At 39.3% G+C, this 25,261-nt stretch overlaps 1 protein-coding gene across 1 annotated transcript; it reads left to right on the top strand.

Annotated features, from left to right (window-relative positions):
* Positions 1–1,991: 1,991 nt before the first annotated feature.
* Positions 1,992–24,230, top strand: LOC311172941 (myosin-4; the record flags this gene model as incomplete). The annotated part of the gene is made up of 38 exons (XM_084236552.1): positions 1,992–2,195; positions 2,275–2,418; positions 2,773–2,929; positions 3,850–3,877; positions 3,969–4,083; positions 4,491–4,583; positions 4,735–4,798; positions 4,944–5,042; positions 5,163–5,266; positions 7,308–7,446; positions 8,009–8,127; positions 8,227–8,376; positions 8,476–8,646; positions 10,158–10,467; positions 11,319–11,392; positions 11,954–12,041; positions 12,125–12,242; positions 12,558–12,681; positions 12,773–12,909; positions 13,038–13,293; positions 13,676–13,918; positions 14,230–14,406; positions 14,615–14,760; positions 15,051–15,141; positions 15,227–15,616; positions 16,560–16,686; positions 17,499–17,617; positions 17,744–17,940; positions 19,169–19,352; positions 19,432–19,597; positions 19,696–19,820; positions 20,081–20,389; positions 20,928–21,131; positions 22,144–22,269; positions 22,356–22,526; positions 22,612–22,716; positions 22,857–22,952; positions 24,078–24,230. The coding sequence occupies 38 exons, from the start codon at positions 1,992–1,994 to the stop codon at positions 24,228–24,230; spliced, it is 5,823 nt and encodes a 1,940-aa protein (XP_084092678.1).
* Between the last annotated feature and the right edge of the window lie 1,031 nt (positions 24,231–25,261).

Genomic DNA, 25,261 nt, shown 5'->3' with positions numbered 1-25,261 from the left:
AAACATTGTGTAGAAATGTTGCTTGTTCAAATAAGGCAATTGTCATTGTGTAGGTGAGTTCAAGGATGCCCCCGCCCCCAACAACAATTCTGAGGATTCTTTGGGTCTTGTGGTCCACAAATTGGAAAACCACTAATCTTAGACAGTAGATGGGAATATCTCCTTCTGTGTTCTGTAGATAAACTACATTATAGTAATCTCTACACGGTAGTATGTTGTTAGTTCAAAATTACCCGGTGAAAAAACAAGCGTGGAAACAACAACCAAAGAATCATAATAGGATAACATTTTTCCTTTGAAGAAAAAAAATTAATTATATATTCCAATATTTGTTCCTTGAAAACATGTCTAATTGTCACTATGTCAAAAGAGTAGGTGTGAACTATGCTGATTTCAGAGACACAGTGTGGCAAATGCCATACCTAATATTCTAAGTTAAGAGAGGCAGCTTAATGCTGATGACAAAAGACCAAGTCTCTTTCTGGACAACAGGGGAAAGTATGAGGCAGTTGTTGCCATTGTTGTTGACAACCAAGACACTGCTATGAACAAATCAGTCCCTCTTCCACTTGATAGAGGTCACTTTATTAACACTGGTCACTCATCATATCCTTGTCACCAGGGCAATGACTTACATTCTTGTGTTCTCATAATTAATTTATGAGTGGAAAATATTTCCATTAATTTATTTATTTATTTAAAGATTTATTTATTTATTATTTATATAAGCACTGGGCACAGTCAGAAGCGCAGGAGGGTGAGAGAATTCACCAGAGCCAGAGCGGGGAACAGAACAGGCAGACCGAAGAAATACACTGCTGAGGGGAACAGCGGGCACAGCAGGAGAGGTCTGCGCGCCATGTGGGTCCCTCGCTGGCGGCCAGGGGTCGAACCGGCACTGCAGAGGCTGTGGGCAGCTTTGCAGCCCAGCGCTCAACTGCTGCACCACCAGGGGAGGCCCATGAGTGGGAAATATTTTTTAATTTATTTTAGCTTGAAACTTTATGCTGAAGAGGTATTTAGAGGGCTGATTTTTTTAAAAAAAGATGATGGAGTGAGATATATACCTAAAACAATAAACATATAAAATAACCAATATGTTGAAATCAAGCTAAACACAAAAATGAATAGACTGTAAACATGCAATCACTATTAAATTAATTAAAACTTCAACTGTTGTTTTGTCCCAGAAATCCTTAAAGTTATATTTTGTTTTGATAATACTGCTGACATTCACACAGTTTAAGAACTGATAGAAAAGTCTTAAAATTACTTATTTTTTACTTAGGACAAGAATATTCAGTGGATTTTCAACTTTTGCTGTACTTACTTTTCCTTTTATTTACCTAATACATGTCAGGAATTCATTTGTGCCAATTGTATTTTCAATCTGAATTTTTTCTGAAAGATCAACTTTTTCAGATATCCAATTTTAATAATTTTTACATCTAATTTATACATCTGTTTTTAATAATTTGGGGCAAGAGGAAATTTTACCTACATAGTTTTTAAATAGGTTCGTTTAGATTGTAACACCACTGGAAACAGTGATTTTCCATTTCCAAAAACAGTGATTTTTTTGACACTGAAGTGTCAAAAAAAAAAAAAAGAGAAGAAGAAGTGAAAATGAAAAGATTCTGACCACTCTTAAGGCATCACATATACTGCTGACTGAAAAATCAGTTCTTCCATACTTCTCAACTAAGGGTTACATATAGAGGATGGGAGGGAGGAATACAATGTCACAAAAATTAAGCAACCATTAATTACAAGGCTTTCAAACCCATGATCTCTCTCTCAGCATCTGTGCATACTACACAGGAGTGATCCCTAAAAGGCGGGGTGGGGGAAGGTGAGGAAATAAGCATGGCCATTGGACCATGTAACATGAAATCAACAGGACAGTGCGTGCCCACCCTGAGTCATCACTAGGTGCTGTTTCTTCCCTCTAGGTGTACCTGGCCCTGTGCTACCACCAATAGCCTGCAGCCATGAGTTCCGACGCGGAGATGGCTGTTTTTGGGGAGGCTGCTCCTTTCCTCCGAAAGTCTGAAAAGGAGCGAATTGAGGCCCAGAACAAGCCCTTTGATGCCAAGAACTCTGTCTTTGTGGTGGACGCTAAGGAGTCCTATGTGAAAAGTACGGTTCAGAGCAGAGAGTCGGGGAAGGTGACAGTGAAGACTGAAGGTGGGACTGTAAGTAAACAAGAAAAGGAGGGAAGGCAGAGTTGATCTTTTTCTATGACCGAATTGATACACTGACTCTTTTCTTAAGACTGTCACAGTTAAGGAAGATCAAGTCTTCTCCATGAACCCTCCCAAATATGACAAGATTGAGGACATGGCCATGATGACCCACCTGCACGAGCCCGCTGTGCTGTACAACCTCAAAGAGCGCTATGCAGCCTGGATGATCTACGTGAGTGCCCCCCTTTGACGCTACTTTTCACTAAGTCCATGTCCTGTATCAGGTAAAGCGAATTTAAAAATTCAGTTTAAAAATTTGAATTTAAAAATTCAAATTACTTCAGTTTCAGATTTTGCTTTTACATTACCTTTTGACTAACCATTTGGTTGGTGTCATACATCTTGAGGCATTTGAAAATGTGCATGTGGAAAACTTGAATTCACTGGAAAACTGAAATATTTTGTGTAGCAGCAGTGTTAGAGGAAAGTAGCAAGTGAATGACTCTTAAGCCTTATTACTTAGATCCCTCCTGACTTGCAGATAATGTGGTGACTGCTGATTGAGCAACCATGTCATTTCCCACAGACCTACTCGGGCCTCTTCTGTGTCACCGTCAACCCCTACAAGTGGCTGCCAGTGTACAACCCTGAGGTGGTGGCCGCCTACAGAGGCAAGAAACGCCAGGAGGCCCCGCCCCACATCTTCTCCATCTCTGACAACGCCTATCAGTTCATGCTGACTGGTGAGTCCCTAACTACAATTTCTACTGCCATTTTTGAAATATGTGTGTACTGACACAGATGATAAAAGGACAGTATTTTGAGAATAAAATGTCAAGCAAGAAAATCATAATATTACAATAATATAATTACTAGTATAATAGTGTAGTAGTAATACTACTAATAATTTTTAAACTGGGGAAATCTATTTAGATTAAAATGGATCTGTTACAAAAATAGGGAATTTAGCTTAGATTTCTATGCTAAAATCAGTTAATGAATGCTAATTCCAGCTTAAAATTAACCAAATTTAGACATCAACCCTGCAGTCTAGTTATAGGTAATAATATATCATCTCTCCTAAAAAGTAAGCTTTGAATTTTCATAGTGACAAGTTCTTACAATTACTACAGAAATTTGGATTGGACATTAACAACATGGCAGGATTCTGAGTTATGAACCAGATGACTAAATGAGACCTGAAACTATTATCTGAAGTTGATAGATTACTTGCATGGAGAGTATAGTGAAATACTATGTTGCATATTCTAGGAGTGTTACACATGGATTAATTAGCACATTTTTGTTACTTATTTTTAAAAGAATCTTGTGAAAAAAAAAACAAACTACCAACCGATACAATTCATTTTTTTGCAAGTGGGGAGTTTCATTTATTTTTAATTTTTTATTTTTTACATCCTTGTTCATTTTTAAATAATATTTGCTTCCCTCCACCCCCTTAGGTGTAGTCCCCACAGAATTTCCTTCACCAATGCACCTGTGCAACATCACCTCAGTCCCCTGTGCTCCTCCCTCCCTCCCTCTGATCCCTCTCTCTCCTTCTCTGCAAGTGGGGAGTTTTAAAAGATAATTTTGAGTTAAGTATTTGGTTAATCTAGTGCTAAGTATTTTTCTAACATTATCTTCTATTTCTCTTTCACAGATCGTGAGAACCAGTCAATCCTGATTACGTATGTAGATTTCATGCCTTTCTTTCTGTTGAGTTTCCTAATGGTCACTACAGTCTGGATTTTGACTTTTTCTTCTATTTGAACTTGATAGTGGAGAATCTGGTGCAGGGAAGACTGTGAACACGAAGCGTGTCATCCAGTACTTTGCAACAATTGCAGTCACTGGCGAGAAGAAGAAGGATGAAGCTCCTTCAGGCAAGATGCAGGTGGGCATAATATTCATTTGAGGATGGAAGGGATAACAAACTTTTTAAATTTTGGTCAAGGTACTTCAGAGCCATAGCAACCAACTGCATGTGATGCTAGAGTTTAGAAAATAACTCTTGGAAGGACTTGTGAGAATGAAATGTACTGGCAGGTTTAGTAGGCAAAAGTTATCACAACTATTTATTAGAAGGAAAAACTTGGGTCTGAGAATATAGAAATCAATGCCATACCACTGAAATACTCTCTTCCTCCAATTTGTCCTCCTTCACACTCACTTTAGAAGCCCTTCCCAAAACAAGATCCTACGAAGGGGGTGGGGTAGAAGACATAAATGAAAAGTTATTTCAGCAGATTGCAACTCATCTTTTCCAGGGTTTCCTTACCTATCTTATTCATTTCTCTTAAGGGGACACTTGAAGATCAAATCATCAGCGCCAACCCCCTACTGGAGGCCTTTGGCAATGCCAAGACTGTGAGGAATGACAACTCCTCTCGTTTTGTAAGTTTCCTGGTTTTTCTTTTCTTGTGAGGGCTAGCACTGACACCTCTGTACATGTGGGATCAATATCCTTCCCATCTATTTGACCATAGTTAGATAAACAGTGTCTGCCTTTTAGTATTTATATTAAGTCCTCCTTTGCCTTTTTAAGGGTAAATTCATCAGGATCCATTTTGGTGCCACAGGCAAACTAGCTTCTGCTGATATTGAAACATGTAAGTCATTAAACATTAGTGATTGAACATTTTTTTCTTTGAAGGTTTATATTGAAAATCTTGTTATTTATGTTGTGTGGACTTTTCAAATGTTTAATTTTTCATTGTGGCTTTTCTTTTAAATGTGTTTAATCTGACTTTCTAGATCTGCTAGAGAAGTCCCGAGTTACTTTCCAGCTAAAGGCGGAAAGAAGCTACCACATATTTTACCAAATCATGTCCAATAAGAAACCAGAGCTTATTGGTAAGAACTATCTTTGATTTGTTTCTACCACGGAAGAATTAAAACCCTTCTCAGAAGTCCCTCTGAAATGTTTTTGATGACCAAGTAACACTGTCTATTTGTTCTTTTCCATGTGTACAGAAATGCTTCTGATCACCACCAACCCCTATGACTTTGCCTTTGTTAGTCAAGGTGAAATTACAGTGCCCAGTATTGATGATCAGGAAGAGCTGATGGCCACAGATGTAAGTAATAAGTACAAAACAGGAGAAAGCACGTTCATTTTCAGGCATACACCACTCTCCTCCATTTGAGGTGACAGTGTTAGCAGAAAGACTATAAATGGCTAATACTGCTTTCCAGGCTCTCTTACCCCTGAAATAAAATTATAGGCTATTTTCAATGCCACCATTGCAGCCCACCTCCCCCCACCAAGCACACACACACACACACAAATATCAGAAAACTTTAAATGTCCATAATAACTGATAGGTTCTTGCCATTCCTTGGCTAGTTGTCTCCTTGTTTTTTTTCTTATCAGTCACCTCTGGTTGATTTTTATACTCCAATAGTTATGTTTCTCTTCTGTTTTATGCCAGACCCTCCCTCCAAGAATTAGGGAAAAGAGCTCCAATATTTTTGCATCTTTTCATAATAGAATACAAAATGCCCACAGTTCCTTCACAGTCAAATGTAAATACAAACTTTGTTTGACTGCACCTCTGTGGGCTAACAGTCGAACTCTTCCCTTCCCTTGTAGCACTAGAAGAAAGGGATTGTCTATCTCAAAAACACTCTCTCGGGGACTTTGTGAGTCTTTAACATTTAAAACTATACATTCACACCCCTTCCTCTTTAAGATTATTACTCTTTGTCTTGTTTTCTTTACATATATATTTCATGTTTTTTTCCCTGAATTTCTGAATAGTAGTTAGTCTTTTTAGGAATTATTCTTAACTTTAATACCAGAGGGACTATTCAAACACACCCAAATAGGACTGAAATTTTCTTTAGAAAATAATTTTTCTTTCAAAATATCATTTTGAAGAAGTTTATAAACTATATTAGTTTATGTCTTTTTACTGAGGCAACACCAGTTTAAAATGCTGCATCTGATTTAGAGGTACAGGATCACACCCTCCAGGTGTATGTTACCTCACCCACACCACACCCACCACAAAGGCACCCATAAACTATTTCTCTTTATATTATATCAGCTTTTTACTTTTTATAATTTATTTTCATAGTCCTATTTTCAAAAGTGATATGGAGTTGAGAAATACAGTCTCGAGTCTCATAACAATGTTTTAATTGACAATTAACTGCATATTTGACAGCGGTCCTGACACACCACACAGCCTCGGTGTTCAGTAGGCTGCACCATCTAGATTTATGTACTGACACTCTATGATTCTTGTATAACCATAAAATCACCTAATGATACATTTCTCAGAAATACCCTAATTGTTAAGCAATGCAGGCTTTAGCCCCTAGGGTCAGAGGTTAAAAAAATACAGTAGCCTTGCTCAAGGACTTCAGTAATAATGTCTAGGTACTGTAAAAAATGTTAAGCTGGAACTAAAAGCTAATCATCTGGGCAAGAGTCTTGGGAGAGAAGACCTTTTCTGATGCCTGCCTCCCTTACATAAGCTTTTTAAAAACTAGCATGGGCAACTAAGAGGATAATAAAAATCTGATAGAGAAGAAAGACAGAAACATTTCAATAAAGGAAAAATATTCTTTTCATAAATGTTTCTTCCTTGCCTGAAAAATGGCCAGTAAAGTTCACAGCCAGGCATCTCAGGGTGAGCTGGCTGTGACCTGATATCAGAGAGGCATGTGGTAAAAAACTTGAGGACATCACTGTTCTCATATTCTCTTCTCAACCACAACCTTCATGCCCATTAGGGTGGGATGGTAAGCTAAGACTATGTATTAGGTTAGAAACAATTTTGAAGAAGGAGTAGACAGAGATTTGTGAGACTGTAGTGATATCAGGCTAATGTGGAGAAATGGAAAAGGACCCGCTTTGGTATGGCTTGACAATGTGAGTCCTACAACATCTGGACTCTTCATTGACTCACTGATGAGACTGCTACAAACCTGTTGGTGCTGCTATATCGATCAGAGTGGGAAAGAATATGAGTGCCTTTTTCAAGCAGCAATGTGCTAGCCAAATATCAGGTGAAGCATGGTGAGGGACAAGCTGCCATGAGTTGGGGACAGACCCTGGATTTTGAGGGAGACTGCCATGATGATAACTGTGTGGTGATTCAAATTCCACAGAGTGCTGTGGACATCCTGGGTTTCAGCTCTGATGAAAAGGGAGCCATCTATAAGCTCACAGGGGCTGTGATGCACTATGGGAATATGAAATTCAAGCAAAAGCAAAGGGAGGAGCAAGCGGAGCCGGATGGCACTGAAGGTACCACTGCTGGTTGATATCTTTCAAGTGACAGAACTGATACCAGCTCCTCAGTGGCAGGAACTGCCTTTTAACTTCTTTTGACCTAACTGATGATGGGGGAAAGTATAAAGGAAACAAGTGATACAGGGCCTAAGTGACTGAGCAGACTTGTGTGGGTAGAGTTTCTACCCATTCCATTCTTCACTGCCTTTTTGTAAGCTACTTGGTTAAGACCATTTTTTATTCCAGTGAATAACTTCTGTGCCCACATGCACTGGAAAATAAAACAAATATGAATCTTCCTGTCATTACTTTTCCAAGTGAGAATTACTCAAATTACTTTTACCTGTGGTTTATTTTTGCTATATTTTAAATATCATAGAGATCATCTACTCCCTAATTTCTAAATTAGCATCTCCCCCAAAAGGCTAAAATTAGCCTTTTTGAAGAATTATGTATAAATGAATAGGTTTTGTCACAGTATATATATTACTCTTTGAGCAAAACTTTTCTTTGCTACCTTCACTCACACCTGAAATTGTGCAAGCTGTTTATGATTTCACTATTCTTGTTCTTGTAGTTGCTGACAAAGCAGCCTATCTGACAAGTTTGAACTCTGCTGACCTGCTCAAAGCCCTCTGCTACCCCAGGGTCAAGGTTGGCAATGAGTATGTCACCAAAGGCCAGACTGTACAGCAGGTAAACATGACTAAAAACCCCCGATTCATTTGAGCCACAGGAAAATAGGGTCTATCAATATTTTCAATTCAAACACCAAAACTACTTCTGTTCTTGAAGGTGTACAACTCAGTGGGTGCTCTGGCCAAAGCCATCTATGAGAAGATGTTCCTGTGGATGGTCACCCGCATCAACCAGCAGCTGGACACCAAGCAGCCCAGGCAGTACTTCATCGGGGTCTTGGACATCGCTGGTTTTGAGATCTTTGATGTGAGTGGTTTGGGAAAATGACAGCTTTGTGTCTACTTTTCCAAAACCCCAAGGGATTTTTCAAACTCACCCAAAATCTTTGGTATTTGAAACACCCAGTTCAACAGCCTGGAGCAGCTATGCATCAACTTCACCAATGAGAAGCTGCAACAGTTTTTCAACCACCACATGTTCGTGCTGGAACAAGAGGAGTACAAGAAGGAAGGCATTGAGTGGGAGTTCATCGACTTCGGGATGGACCTGGCTGCCTGCATTGAGCTCATCGAGAAGGTTAGCATAACTTACTTTTAAAATGTGCAAAACAAATTGTCCACTTCCCTATGCTTAACTGTTATGCCACTTCTCAGAGAATAAGCAGTGGTGTTTTACAATGAATGTGTATTCTGATGCACTTTGAGGTATGTCACAAATGATCTGTTATTAATAAATAATTTATAGAAAAATGGTCACTCCCTCTCACACACACAAATACATAGACACATGGATTCCCATTTATCCCTCCAATAAGTTTACTTTCCCTCACTTTTATTCCTACATGATTTCATGCACATAATTACAGATAGTCCCCTGACTGCTCTAATCAGTCCTGGCGAACACATGATGGTGTATTGTGCACTTACCATTATATATGTCAAAGCAGGATATGTCTAGATATTTTCAAAGTTGGAAGGTTGGTTCTTTAATTGTTGCAGTCATTGAGACTAGAATGACCACTGACAAAACATCAAGCCTTACTATGACCTTACCTGGAAAATGAGCCCCTAATTTCCCATTATCAAGGAGGTAGAGCACTAGTTATGCCAGCATTTTCAAGACACTCTCAAAAGTGTATCAGGAACTCACCATGTACCTGTTGTGTGTCAGGAACGCATCATATATCTATATAGTATGTACTTATGAATGAGCCTGTATGAAGTAGGAAGGGCAATGTACATGCAACTGCTGCTCCAGAAGACTTCAAATACTTGTGTTGAAATTCATAAAAATATAAAAGATGAGGGTATAAAAGCAGATTAGTGTGCCTGATTTGGGAAAAAGATATTTTAATTTGGTGATACAGTATCTCTACTGCTATGATGACCTCATGAAAGGCATTTACTTTCTTCTCTAGTATTTATTTCACTTTCTGGAATATCAAAATAACTTTGGAGAGACAACTTGTGACTGAAGTGAAATCATCAATGTTGAATTTTCTATCAGTCTTTCATATCAGATTTGCCACTGAAAGAGTCAATCTGCTTTTAAAGCAAAACCAAATCAGCATCACTTAACTCCACAGTCGCAGGAAACAGTCGACAGTATAAAGAGTTTTAATGAAACAACATGCGATGCACTTTTCGCCTAGGAATGGATCATTTTAGTCATTAACCATAATTTCCCTTCTGTTTATACTTTTGTCATGTCTAGACTTTCTTACATTGTCAGTAGGAAAGCATTTATATATATATATATATATATTTATGGAATAAAGAATTCAGTTTTGGAATTTAGTTTTATATGCTGAAAATAAAGTTTGCCAAATGGCACAAATGGCATGAGTTTTTCCAGCCAAAGTATACCCCATGTGACCTTGGTATATGATTGTTTCACATTTCAGCAGTAGAAAGAAGAAAATAGAGTAGGATCATCATGCCCATTAAGTTTCTTATCATTCCAAGTCTTCATTTGAAAATGTTCTCTTGGAACATTGTATTTTCAGGTTTCCACCAAATATACAAACTATGTAAAAATATGGAGCATGTTTTTCTGAGGGTTTCATTATCAGCCCTCTTGCCTTCCAGCCTATGGGCATCTTCTCCATCCTGGAAGAGGAGTGCATGTTCCCCAAGGCCACAGACACCTCCTTCAAGAACAAGCTGTATGAACAGCACCTGGGCAAGTCCAACAACTTCCAGAAGCCCAAGCCTGCCAAAGGCAAGGCCGAGGCCCACTTCTCGCTGGTGCACTACGCCGGTACTGTGGACTACAACATTGCCGGCTGGCTTGACAAGAACAAGGACCCCCTGAACGAGACCGTGGTGGGGCTGTACCAGAAGTCTGGACTGAAGACTCTGGCCTTCCTCTTTGCTGGGGGGCAAGCTGCTGAAGCAGGTCATTTTTAATACCATTAATATGTTCCTATAGTCACAAAATAGATATATATTGCTTATCAGAGACAGATACAGTTATAATAAAGCCTATTATGAAAATAGTAGTTTACATGGACCTAATGAAAGGAAGTATATTTAATAGTGTGGTACAGTCTTATGATTATAAACTCTCAAAGCTAAAATTGACACTGTGGATCATTTAGTCCACGATCTTGTTTCACCCATGAGGAAGCAGACTCAGAGGGGAAGTGATATGCTCAGGATCATAAAGTTCATTTCTATCATCATAATAATGTTGGTTCCTTCAAGGATACAGTTAAGTTAGAGATGAGGAAATCCTTTGTCTGTACATGAGGAATGTACTGGAATTGAATTTCTCTTCTCTTATGACCCCCTAACATCAGATACGCAAGTAACAGTACAGAACACAAACAACTATGACATGGAACTTCCTCGCAGGTTAACAGAGGCTCATCTACCTAAGCCCAGTATGCAGCTTTGCCTGCTTTCTCTGGGAGTTGTGTGCACTCAGGGGGCATTACTGCTCTGTCTTCTGGGCACTTCCCTCAGGGAACAAACTGCTGATTTGGAACAGAGAAGTCCCACACCATCTTCACATCTACCCTTTTCACCTAAATTGTTCCTGTCATTTTCCTACAATGTTAGTCAAAGTTTGTGTAGTCTTAATCTACAGCTGAAGGAGGGGAAACATAGAAAGAAGATAAGAATGAAATGACATAAATGAATGAGTGCAGATATAAATTACAAAGGGAATTTTGGGAGTCTTGATATCTATGGATAGTACTTTAAAGGCTGTTGTAAATATTTTAAATTTTCTATTTTATTTTTCAGAAAGTGGTGGTGGTGGAAAGAAAGGTGCCAAGAAGAAGGGTTCTTCTTTCCAGACAGTGTCAGCTCTTTTCAGGGTGCAGTATATTCTTGAATTCCAAAAGATTACTTTTGCAAATAAAACTGTCATAAAATGTTTTAAAGTATTTTTAAACATAAGTCTATAGTGAAACTGAAGTAGTCATGTACTAAAAAAAAAAAAAAAAGTCTGAAAAATGTCTCAGGAAAAGTTTAACAAAAAGAAGGCCCACAGTGTGTTGCTTCACATCAAACCTTACAGAAAAAGGAATCATTTTCCCTTTCAACTCCAAATGAAAAAGATCTGGTATTGAACAAATTTCATATCATATCACATCCTCTCTTAAAAGCAACCACTGTGCTCAGTTAAATCTACTTCATTTGACCATTCTCAATACAGAATTCCTTATTGGCAGTGCTTCAGACAAACTGAAGTTGAAAGGCTTTGTGTAAAACACCATATTTCCATGTTTGACTCATCTTGACATGGTGACTTCTCCTCATTGAGACAGTGTATTATAAAGCATGAAATGGGAGCACATTAACTACACATCACTGATAAGTACTCCCATGTAGCTGTAACTAGAAGTTATTTTTAAACTTTTCATATGGTTTTATAGGAGAATTTAAATAAGCTGATGACCAACCTGAGGAGCACTCATCCCCACTTTGTACGCTGCCTGATCCCCAATGAAACCAAAACTCCTGGTGAGACATTTCTGACATCCAAATGAGATCCTGTATGTAACTTCTCATAGGTTATTATATATAAAATATATCTTTTTTTTTAGGGGCCATGGAGCATGAGCTCGTGCTGCACCAGCTGCGGTGTAATGGTGTGCTGGAAGGCATCCGCATCTGCAGGAAGGGCTTCCCAAGCAGGATCCTTTACGCAGACTTCAAACAGAGGTATATGCCTCATTTTTCCCCTTTCAATATTTTAGTCTATGTCAAAATCACTATGAAATTCAAACATTTGTAAACTTTTCTTTGAAAGTTGAAGCACAGATTATTTGAAAGGGGACCTAAAAAAATAAAATATTTGGTTTATATTATCATGTTTTTCATCTTAACTTGCCAGGTTTTACACAGTCGTATTTGTTTTAAAGGAGTGTTCCCCCAAAGCTAAGTTTATCACTTTTTTTTTCAATTGTAGCTGCCAAGAGTTCTACCTTCTTGTGCAGTGAGAAAAAACACATTTTGATACTCTTTTTATTCTCACAGATACAAGGTTCTAAACGCAAGTGCTATCCCAGAGGGTCAATTCATTGACAGCAAGAAGGCTTCTGAGAAACTTCTAGGGTCCATTGACATTGACCACACCCAGTACAAATTTGGTCATACCAAGGTACAACCAACCCAAATATTTACTCCATCATAACTTCATCACCTTTGGACTTTATCGTGAGTGGAAATAACGTATTTGTTTTTTTGTCAAGGTTTTCTTTAAAGCTGGCTTGCTGGGAACTCTAGAGGAGATGCGAGATGATAAATTGGCTCAACTCATCACACGCACTCAAGCCATGTGCAGAGGGTTCCTGATGAGGGTGGAGTTCAAGAAGATGATGGAGAGGAGGTGAGGACCAAGTACCAGTCCTCCTTCTCTACATTTTCATACTTAAAACCAATGAAATCATTACTTTTGCTGAGTGTTGATCACCTTCCACATTATTCTTAATTTGCATCCTTTTTCCTTTTCTACAGAGAGTCCATCTTCTGTATCCAGTACAATGTCCGTGCCTTCATGAATGTGAAGCACTGGCCCTGGATGAAGCTGTATTTCAAGATCAAGCCCCTCCTCAAGAGTGCAGAGACAGAGAAGGAGATGGCCAACATGAAGGAAGATTTTGAGAAGACCAAAGAAGAGCTGGCTAAGTCAGAAGCAAAAAGGAAAGAACTTGAAGAGAAAATGGTTGCTTTGATGCAAGAAAAAAATGACTTACAGCTCCAAGTTCAATCTGTGAGTATTCTATATTGTAAAATTTGGCAATGTGCTTATTACCCAATCACTACATGACTGGATGAGTTTTTTTTTTTTTTTACTTAAGGTTTATAAAGAAACAATTTCCACTAAAATAACTGCTGGAATTATTTGCCTTTCAAAAACACTAAGACCTAAGGAAGAAACAAGACAGTCATAAATTATGCTACATATATTCCATGTGTCGTATAGTTTGATCACAAGTGAGAAAAGCTGTCTATTTGATATTTTAATTGGCAACTTAGTTAGCATATATATTGACCAAATTGGTTAAGTTATTGAAGTTCCCTCCTTTTAATAAATTATTGTTTGTTTGCAGATATAGCTTAGATAAAAGGAAATGTCTAATTTCCCTCTCCAGGAAGCAGATGGCTTGGCTGATGCAGAAGAAAGATGTGACCAGTTGATTAAAACCAAAATCCAACTTGAGGCCAAAATCAAAGAGCTAACTGAGAGAGCTGAGGATGAGGAAGAGATTAATGCTGAGCTGACCGCCAAGAAGAGGAAACTGGAGGATGAATGTTCAGAACTGAAGAAAGACATTGATGACCTTGAGCTGACACTGGCCAAGGTGGAAAAGGAGAAGCATGCCACTGAGAACAAGGTACACATCATGACCCATTTTAGAATATGACAAGTGTGATCTTGTTGCTAAATATTTTAATTAAAGGTTTAATCTAAAAATTATCAATATAGAAGGAACATACTATGGTAATTTTGTCATCTTTATAGTCTTCACCTCTTCTATTCATTTACGTTGCCCTTTATCTCCCATTTTCTTTTGTAATGTAGGCTTGGATTAACTTCTAGTTTCCATTTTACAATTTAGGTTGCATTGGCTTCAGATAGTACCATATTTTTTAATCAAGGTTATAGGATGTCATTGATATTGCTGTTATTTGTTAAAATCTAAAGGTGAAAAACCTCACAGAGGAGATGGCAGGTCTGGATGAAAACATCGCAAAGCTGACCAAGGAGAAGAAGGCCCTCCAAGAGGCCCACCAGCAGACCCTGGATGACCTGCAGGCAGAAGAGGACAAAGTCAACACCCTGACTAAAGCTAAAACCAAGCTAGAGCAGCAAGTAGATGATGTAAGTGTGAAAAACTTAGTGTTTTCCCTTAAGATGAAATAAGCAATTGTGATGTCAAACCATCAAAGATGTTCATAAGCCTTCAACTGATTTGGAAGTAATAAAGTTCTTATGCTATTTGGTATATCTTTCAAAATTCTCTTAGGTATATTTGAAAAAAAGTAATATAAGAACTGAAACAAGTAAATAAAACCCATTATAAATTTAGCTTGAAGGGTCTCTGGAACAAGAAAAGAAACTTCGCATGGACTTAGAAAGAGCCAAGAGGAAACTGGAGGGAGACCTAAAATTGGCTCAAGAATCCACAATGGATATAGAAAATGACAAACAGCAACTAGATGAGAAACTTAAAAAGTGAGTATATACTTTAGTTATAACCTGAATAATACGATTCAGTTGTGCATCAATTCAGATGGAATGTTTTAAAAATCTCTAAAATATTACTTCAGATTTATGGGGGATATATATTGGAAAAACAAATAATGACATCTTTGGCTTTCTTATTTAATTAAAATGTTACACTGTTGATTTGAAAACATAGTACTCATGTCTTCAAATCAGCAATAAAAAGACATTCAATTATACATAGAAAAGAAGACAGGTAAGAGAATTGACTGTGAGCTAATGTGTTGATCTTCCAACAGGAAAGAGTTTGAAATGAGCAATCTGCAAAGCAAGATTGAAGACGAACAGGCACTTGGGATGCAGCTGCAAAAGAAGATCAAGGAGTTACAGGCAAGTCATAACCTCCACTTTTTCTGGGCACTACAGGAAGCAAAATTGCTGTGAATTCACATTAATGTCGACATGTCACTCCCAGGCCCGCATTGAGGAACTGGAGGAGGAAATCGAGGCAGAGCGGGCCTCCAGGGCCAAAGCAGAGAAGCAGCGCTCTGACCTCTCCCGGGAACTGGAGGAGATCAGTGAGCGGCTGGAAGAGGCTGGTGGGGCCACATCAGCCCAGATTGAGATGAACAAGAAGCGGGAGGCTGAGTTCCAGAAGATGCGCAGGGACCTGGAGGAGGCCACCCTGCAGCATGAAGCCACTGCAGCAGCTCTGCGGAAAAAGCATGCAGATAGTGTGGCTGAGCTCGGGGAGCAGATCGACAACCTGCAGAGGGTCAAGCAGAAGCTGGAGAAGGAGAAGAGCGAGCTGAAGATGGAGATCGATGACCTTGCTAGCAACATGGAGACAATATCCAAATCCAAGGTCTTCATTAACCTGTTCCTTTTCATCTGTTTTTTCATCTAAGTTTATATATATATATATATATATATATATATATATATATACACACACACACATGTATATGCATATATATTTATAAGTGTAAATATAAAATATATGTATGTACTCATATATATTTATGTGATTTATACAAATATATTCTGTTGATGAATATTAATTATTATAGTAATATTTTTTATTGCATTAACAACAGTTTACAAAAATGTGTATGATTTAGAAGTATAAGATCACAACCTTCAAAGTGTATGTTACCACATAATACCCAGCCTTAGGTACCCATAGTCCTCCACCACTATCGGTTGTGCTCCACCCCACTTTGCTCTCCACCCTCCTGCTCCCCCTCTGGTAGCCACAGTTCTACATCATATTTCTAGGGTTTGTTATTGGTTTGGTTTTATCTCACCCTTTGTTTCTCTATAAGTGACACCATTTGTCTTTATATGTGATTCAAAATGATCATATTTAAATATGACTATATCTAATCTAACTATACAAACCTAAAATGTCATCTCAAATTTTAAAACTATTCTTAATAGGCACCATCATATTAAATCATTTCAGTCTTTATAATCTTATTTGTAGAAACACTTTAAACTTTATCACTATTACTGTGAAAGAACATAATTACGGGAAAAAAAAATACTTTAAAACCAAACTCTACACTGATGCAGATTTAAATGATGTTTGTTTTCCCAAAGAAAATAATCTAATTTTCACAATCATTTATTCATTCATTTAGCCAAAATTAGGTACCTCTTCCACTTCCAAGGCACTCTGCAGGGTTCTGAAGGAGACAAAAAGTACATAAATCTCAGCCTCTTTCCACAAGTAGTCATAGCTCCCCAAATCCCAGACTTCCAAACAGAAATACATCATCCTTTCATGCTTTCTCCTGCCACCACAGGGAAATCTCGAGAAAATGTGCCGCACACTAGAGGACCAGCTTAGTGAAGTGAAAACAAAGGAAGAGGAACAACAACGCTTAATCAATGAGTTGTCAACCCAGAAGGCACGTTTACACACAGAATCAGGTCAGTAAATGAACATGACCAGGCACTGAAGAGATGGCCCTGAAAGGCAAACTTTGCCTGTGTACAGTCATACATCTCTTAATGATGGGGATGAATTCTAAGAATTTTACTGTCAGGCAAGTCTGCATGCAAACATTACAGGTATACTTACACAAACCCACTTGGTAATCTACTACACATCTGGGCTCTACATAACCACCATTGCTGTATCAAATCACCTGTAAGATGAGTTAGGCATTCTCAACTGAGTGTGGAAGAGACACTCATTTGTCCAGGACCAGAGTGAGGGGAAATCATGGCGACATCTAAGCACAGGAAGGGTAGGTGAACGACAAGAAAGGAAATGGCACACGGGGGAAGTTAGTTGGAGAGGTGGTCCCTATCTGAATGAGGAAAGGGTAGACGGAGGGTTTATTGTTATTGAACAAAATGGTGCTAAGGGGCGTGTGACTGTATACCTGTCAAACACAAATCATTTCTCAGATCATGTACACCTATTCATCATGATTTGTTATTTCTTTACCTTTCTATTTTGAGATGGTAAAATGAATCGTTATAAATGGAAAGAAATTAAGCTCCCTGGGCTGAGGAGATTTTTATTGCCTCTTCATTACTAGGGGGAAAAAAACCCAAATCCTAAAATATAACAGAATGCTTATATGTTTTTGAAAAATTAAGGAATAACCTTCTCAGTGTCATTAAAAACTCCTGAATCATTCTTTTTATCATATGAAATAAGGTAGTTCTAATGTTGATTCTTTATTCTTTACCTAGACAACAGATCTAAATCACTTGTGTTTTGTCTTCCACAGGAGAATATTCGCGACAGATTGATGAGAAAGATGCTCTGGTTTCTCAGCTATCCCGAGGCAAACAAGCATTCACACAGCAGATTGAAGAACTAAAGAGGCAGCTAGAAGAGGAGAATAAGGTCAGAATTCTCTAGTTGATACTTTCAACCACTGACCTTTGCAGCATGACTGCTATTGAACTTCATATATACAATATCAGTGATCAAAACATAAACTTACATTGCACACTTTTTTGGTTGGTCCAGGCCAAGAACGCCCTGGCCCATGCCCTGCAGTCAGCCCGCCACGACTGTGACCTGCTCAGGGAACAGTATGAGGAGGAGCAGGAAGCCAAGGCTGAGCTGCAGAGGGCAATGTCCAAGGCCAACAGCGAGGTTGCCCAGTGGAGGACCAAGTATGAGACGGACGCCATCCAGCGCACCGAGGAACTGGAGGAGGCCAAGTATGGACTCTTAGTGAGGGGCAGAAAGAAACAAAAGTTAAAAAAAGAGGAGGAAAAATTAAAGAATAATCTTCTAGGCATGGGGATTTGTGAAGGATTTTAGCCTACATGATTGTAGAGTGATGGATTCTGCCATATTCTCCTTCCTATAGCTTAGTGTATATCCATTGAATAGTGTAAAACCAGATCTCGCTCCACATTCTGGTCTTTTAGCAGCATTTCTTTCCACTTAAATGGATTAATAATTATCAGCTCACTAATTAAGGAGAAATATTTTCATATCATATAAGATATAATGATACATTATTATGAATATTATAATTAATAATAAGTAGGTTATCCCTACCTGGAATATTGGAAGTTTAGAATAAACACTTACCAGATTCTGTCATTTTTTTAAACTAAAAATCAGTATAAGTGAATTTAGTCACTAGTAAATTCATACTGTTTGTGCAATAAAATCATAAAAGGAAAGTAACTATTATATTCCCAGTGAGGGAAACCTCCTTAAATTTGATTTATATCAGTAGTTGCTAAAATTAAATAGAATGGAGAGAGTTTGGTAAGCATTTGCAGAGGGAGCATTCTAGATAAGCATGTGGGCTGGAAGAGGTCGTGATTTAGGTGGCCTGATGAAGGGAAACAGTGAAACTCTAGAGAACATTTGGGAACTGTAATAATGGAATAATTGTCTGGAGTCACCAAATCCAGAAAATTATGGATCAACTCTATGGCCTTGAATATTTCATTCTGGACCACAGATTCCTCATTTCTTCCTCAAATAAAGAGGATGATACCAGAGAGTGTTTAAGGATCCTATTCAGTGCTATCATTCTTTGATGATAGGTCTACTGTTCACAGTGGTCACTTCTTTCTCACCATCATATCCTCACATGGCTCCCATGGTTAAAGTACTTATTCATATTTCCTCTCTCTCTCTCACACACACACACCACCACCAGCCCTACCACCACCACATAATGCACACAAAAATGGCCCCATAAATACGTTTGAAAATTCCTCAGATAAAGGAAAGAATTCACTCAGGAAAACAGAATTCTAGAGGAGATTAATGGGAATTAAGTAGATATTTTAAAATACCTCAACAACTTTCAAACATAAGAGCAAAACTCTTGGGGGAAATATGTTTTCCTAGTGCAGCCTTGCAAGATTCACTGTGTGATAACTTTGACTATGTTCTTGGTCACTCATACCGACAACTTTTCAGGAAGAAGCTGGCCCAGCGTCTGCAGGATGCTGAGGAGCACGTAGAGGCTGTGAATGCCAAATGTGCTTCCCTTGAGAAGACAAAGCAGCGGCTCCAGAATGAAGTGGAGGACCTCATGATTGATGTGGACAGAACAAATGCAGCCTGTGCAGCTCTGGACAAAAAGCAAAGGAACTTTGACAAGGTAGCACATGCTGATCCATTTCTGAGGGGAGGCTGGCATGATTCTTAGTTACAGAGGCTTAATACCGATATACTTCCAGGTCCTAGCAGAATGGAAGCAGAAGTATGAAGAAACTCAAGCTGAACTTGAGGCCTCCCAGAAGGAGTCCCGTTCTCTTAGCACTGAGCTGTTCAAAGTGAAAAATGCCTATGAGGAATCTCTGGACCACCTTGAAACCCTAAAGCGAGAGAATAAGAACTTACAACGTAAGTCTCTGTCATTCTATTTGAAAAATGGTAAAGAGCGATCATTGCAACTTTTTATATTTCTCAACTGAATTTGGTATTTTATTATTCAAATATAGAGGAGATCTCTGACCTGACCGAGCAGATTGCCGAGGGAGGAAAGCATATCCATGAATTGGAAAAAACAAAGAAACAAATAGATCAAGAGAAGAGTGAGTTACAGGCTGCCCTAGAGGAAGCAGAGGTACACGTTTCATTTGCTTACCTATGCATTAAAAATAAATTGAAAAAATAATAGCAACTGAACTCTATCATGTTACAAGCATTTAGGGGATAACTCATGCAATTCAATGAGAAATAATGAACTGTATCTTAGGAACGCAGAATTAATAGGCTAAAATAAGATGTATGAGAGTTTGTAAGTTTTTTTTAATGTCTTCTTGAAGAAATCATCAAATGTGAAAAAAAATTCTGTAGATAACCTAAATGTTGCTTTTTATAAAGGGGTCTCTTGAGCATGAAGAAGGAAAGATTCTTCGCATCCAACTTGAGTTAAATCAGGTAAAATCTGAGATTGACCGGAAAATTGCTGAAAAAGATGAAGAAATTGATCAGCTAAAGAGGAACCATCTCAGAGTGGTGGAGTCCATGCAGAGCACCCTCGATGCTGAGATCAGGAGCAGAAATGATGCCCTAAGGATCAAGAAGAAGATGGAGGGAGACCTTAATGAAATGGAAATTCAGCTGAACCATGCCAATCGCCAGGCTGCGGAGGCAATAAGGAATCTTAGAAACACTCAAGGAATATTGAAGGTACATTGGATAAACACACAAGGTGGCATAAAGTCTGTGTGTCATTGTATAACTCATATTTTAATATTTAAGGAGGACTCTATGCTATGTATCATCTAAATAGTATGGTAATCAGTTGAAAATTGCATACAGCTTTTAAACAAAGCGTGATTTTAGAAAACCTGGACTAAGTTTACTTTGACATTTTAGACAAAATAGTGAGGGAAAGAGAATCAGAATATGGTGAGTTTAGCTACATGCCACTGCACAAAACACTTTATTGGTTTACTAAATATAAAAGAACACCATTAGACCAGCATATCTTTAAGAATACTCTCCTGATCCAAAATTTTGTAGCTTTAGTAATGGTATTCTTCTGTGATTCAAGATCTAAAATAATATAACATGTTAGTTTGTGTTAGAACTGTAACCCTAGGCTACAAAGAATTAGTCATTAAAAGGGACTTACAGCTTTTTCCTATCTAATCACGCTGTGTGTGACTCTAAATTTGTATTCACTTTAATTGGAGCATGAGTAAGAGTCATTTTCTCTGTGTAGGACACTCAGCTACATTTGGATGATGCCATCAGAGGCCAAGATGACCTTAAAGAACAACTGGCGATGGTGGAGCGCAGAGCTAACCTGATGCAGGCTGAGATTGAAGAGCTTAGAACATCCCTGGAGCAGACTGAGAGGAGCAGAAAGGTGGCAGAACAAGAGCTTCTGGATGCTAGTGAACGTGTGCAACTCTTACACACCCAGGTGAGGTTCAGGATCATGGATGAGCAAAGGGACTTAAATATAGAGCCATCAAAAGTAAATGAACAATGAAAGGACAATAATTCATTTTTTTTTTAAAAGATTTATTTATTTATTTATTTATACAAGCACTGGGTACAGTCAGAAGCGCGGGAGGGCGAGAGAATTCACCAGAGCCAGAGCGGGGAGCAGAGCGGGGAGCAGAGCAGGCAGAAGGACCGAAGTACACCGCTGAGGGGAGCAGCGGGCGGCAGGAGAGGTCTGCACGCCATGTGGGACCCTCCTTCGGTGGCTGGGGAGCAGCCGGGGATCGAACCGGCGCTGCCGAGGCCGCGGACAGCTTCGCAAGCCAGCGCTCAACCGCTGCGCCACCGGGGAGGCCCCAAATAATTCATTTTTTATGAGCTGTGTGGTACCACATGGTCCAGCACTTTAATTTTTTTTTCTTGGGGCAGGAATTGTGCTTTATGTTTACAGGCTGTCACCAGTATTAGTAAAACATATTTGGTATGAATAGTTAGTTTTTTTACCTAGAAGAACTTAAGAGAATTTTTATTAAAAGAAATATGGGTGGGCCTCCCCAGTGGCACAGTAGTTGAGCGCTGGGTTGCGAAGCTGCCCGCAGCCTCTGCAGCGCTGTTTCAACCCCCGGCTGCTCCCCGGCCACCGGAGGAGGGTCCCACATGGCGCGCAGACCCCTCCTGCCACCCGCTGCTCCCCTCAGCAGTGTACTTCGGTCCTTCTGCCTGCTCTGCTCCCCGCTCTGGCTCTGGTGAATTCTTTCACCCTCCTGCACTTCTGACTGTACCCCAGTGCTTGTATAAATTAATTAATTAATTAAAAAAAAGAAATATGGGTAAGAAGCAGGGCATACAAAAACTTACAATCATCTTCTGTTTTTTATTCTACACATTTCTTAGTAATTTATGCCTGTGTGCACCAGTAAAAAAGTGCAATGTAAATAGTTACAATATAGTTACATTTGCTTCCCCTTCTCTTCCTTAATTTGAAACAGAACACCAGCCTGATCAACACCAAGAAGAAGCTGGAGACAGACATTTCCCAAATCCAGGGAGAGATGGAGGACATTGTCCAGGAAGCCCGCAATGCAGAAGAGAAGGCCAAGAAGGCCATCACTGACGTGAGCAGAGGGCAACGGGGTGATCAAACTGAATCTTGATATGCTGTCTCAGCTCCCTCAACTGATTTTGTTTTGCTGTTAATTAGGCGGCCATGATGGCCGAGGAGTTAAAGAAGGAGCAGGACACCAGCGCCCACCTGGAGCGCATGAAGAAGAATCTGGAGCAGACAGTGAAGGACCTGCAGCTCCGTCTGGATGAGGCTGAGCAGCTGGCCCTGAAGGGCGGGAAGAAGCAGATCCAGAAACTGGAGGCCAGGGTGGGTGTTGACCATTTCACTTGATTTATAGCCTGTCCAGGCAGCTCATTACAGGCAATGGTTAAATATACCTGTTCTCTTCCAGGTGAGGGAGCTGGAAAATGAGGTTGAAAATGAACAGAAGCGCAACGTTGAGACTGTCAAGGGTCTTCGCAAACACGAGAGAAGAGTGAAGGAACTCACTTACCAGGTGACCAGCCTTTCCATATTTTTCAGCCCTGCTGCTCTCAAGAAATTAAAAAGAATGAGTCCTTCCTTCCTCCCTTTCTCCCTTCCTCCCTGTTGTTTTCAAATAGTGACACTATCTATTTGTCATCTCTTTCATTTCAGACTGAGGAGGACCGTAAAAATGTTCTCAGGCTACAGGACTTGGTGGACAAATTACAAGCCAAAGTTAAAGCCTACAAAAGACAAGCAGAAGAGGCTGTGAGTATCTACATAGTGAAAGAGAAAGGTTGCAGTGCCAGGTTTTTGTGGAACCTAAGGTTTACAGAATTTAACATGCTTTCTTAAAGGCAAAGAACACAAAATTGGTTACGAATAGAAATATTTATTTAGAATGAGGAAAAATTACCACTATTACAGGAACCTTAGAGATTCATGTTTATTTCTTCTAAGACTTCTTTAAGCAAGTTAAAATAGAAATCGTTCTTTTGTTACCTACCCTCTTCCTTCTTATATACAATACTCTACAACTCCCAGCAATTACCAAATTCACAGGGGACTGTGCAACTGGCAGTTCTCAAGTCTAAGTCTTTTTTATTTATTTATTTATTTATTTATTTTTTTATTTTTTTATAGAGGCATGCTTTATTTATTTGTTTGCTGGTTTGTTTGTTTGTTTTGTTTATACAAGCACTGGGTACAGTCAGACGTGCGGGAGGGTGAGAGAATTCACCAGAGCCAGAGTGGGGAGCAGAGCAGGCAGAAGGACGGAAGTACACTGCTGAGGGGAGCAGCGGGCAGCAGGAGAGGTCTGCGCGCCATGTGGGACCCTCCTCCGGTGGCCTGGGAGCAGCCGGGGATCGAACCAGCGCCGCAGAGGCCGCGGGCAGCTTCGCAACCCAGCGCTCAACCGCTGCGCCACCGGGGAGGCCCAAGTCTAAGTCTTTTTTAATTTCATGATCTATTCATCTCAGGATATTTCTTTTTCATTTGGCTGTAGATATCTTTTGTATCCTATTAACTCTGAAACCTTCCTTAAGGCTCTCTGCATTTAATACTACCACTGTACCTACTTTTTAGACTTTCCCTCATGGAAACAAAGTTGGCTCAGAGTCCACTATTTTAATCTCCCTGCTGTCACTGTAGCATCTTAAATATTCCGGGAAGAGAAAATCAAGTGAGAGGGGCTGAGCAGGGGGTTTTAAGTCCATTCATTCAGGGGCAACAATGGATGCCCTGCTCCCAAATAAGTATGTCAGTAAACAACAGAACCTTTTGCTTTCTCACTCATGAAGAAAATTCTATAGCCTCCTTCTGGTTACACAGGCAACAAGAATCAGAAAATGTCAAATTTTCTTGTTCTCTCAAATGCACTTCTTTTCTCAGGAGGAACAATCCAACGTCAACCTTGCCAAGTTCCGCAAGATCCAGCACGAGTTGGAGGAGGCCGAGGAACGGGCTGACATTGCCGAGTCCCAGGTCAACAAGCTGCGGGTGAAGAGCCGGGAGGTTCATACGAAAATCATAAGTGAAGAGTAATTAATTTATTACAAGGCTGAAAAGTGACCAAAGAAATGCACAAAATGTGAAGTTCTTTGTCACTGTACATGTCACTGTAATGTCAAGGAAATAAAATTTGCAGAAAATTTTGCAATCTAAAAATATGTGTCTCCTACCTACAAACTAAAGGCTCTGCAGAATTATTTTATTTTAGAATTAATTAATTTTCAACATTTTTTAAAGTTCCTACTATGTTAAGAGGTGACAACAAAAATGAATGTGAGCAGTAAGCAAAGTTTAATGTTAGGAGAATAAAATGACGTGCTCTAAGAGAATGCAAAGGCAGGTAATGCAACATCAGTTTCATTCAAACAATTTTACCTGTACCAAGAGTATGTCTGAACAGAAATCAGCACCACTGTTATGACAATTACCCCTGCCTTTGTGGAGCTCAAGCTAGTGGGAGAGACAGTAATCCAAACAAATTAGGGTACAATGTACATACTCTGACAGAAATAGGAAAACAAAGTGTGGCCATAACATAGAAGGAGCTGCTAACCTGGAGAATTCATAAAGGCTTCCCAAGGGGACTATAAGCTCACTCCTAAAAACAGGTAAATAGTGAGGAGATGAAAGAGAAAATGAGCTGGTTACTATAAGAAGAGAGAACAAGCATGCGATTTCAGAGTAGTTTGAACACAGGCCTCACGAGCCAAGGGTTATCAGATGAGGCCAGAGATCGAAGACCTGACCAAAGGGGATGGATCCCTATGCAAGCATGAGGAATCAGGACATACATCAAAATGGTGGATTTCATGAGAAGAGAGTTCTGGCAGTTGTACAGAGGTTGGGGTAGGATAGGAAAAACCTGGAAAGACAGTTAAGAAAGTGAATAAAAGTGGTCCAGCTTAGAGATGACAGTGATGGAAATGAACAAAGAAGGACTCTACTACTAACACAAAGAAAAGACAGGGAGGTAATCAAGAAGCTAAACAGTTTCACAGCATTCAAATCTCCCCATTACTTAGTGATTATAGATTTTATTTCTTTTTTGGGATGCTTCTTCCTCT

The sequence above is a fragment of the Talpa europaea genome (genome assembly GCF_964194135.1).
Source record: "Talpa europaea genome assembly, chromosome: 7".
NCBI lineage: Eukaryota > Metazoa > Chordata > Mammalia > Eulipotyphla > Talpidae > Talpa > Talpa europaea.
The sequence above is the reverse complement of the archived record's forward strand: the minus strand, read 5'-3'. Positions and strand labels throughout refer to the sequence as shown.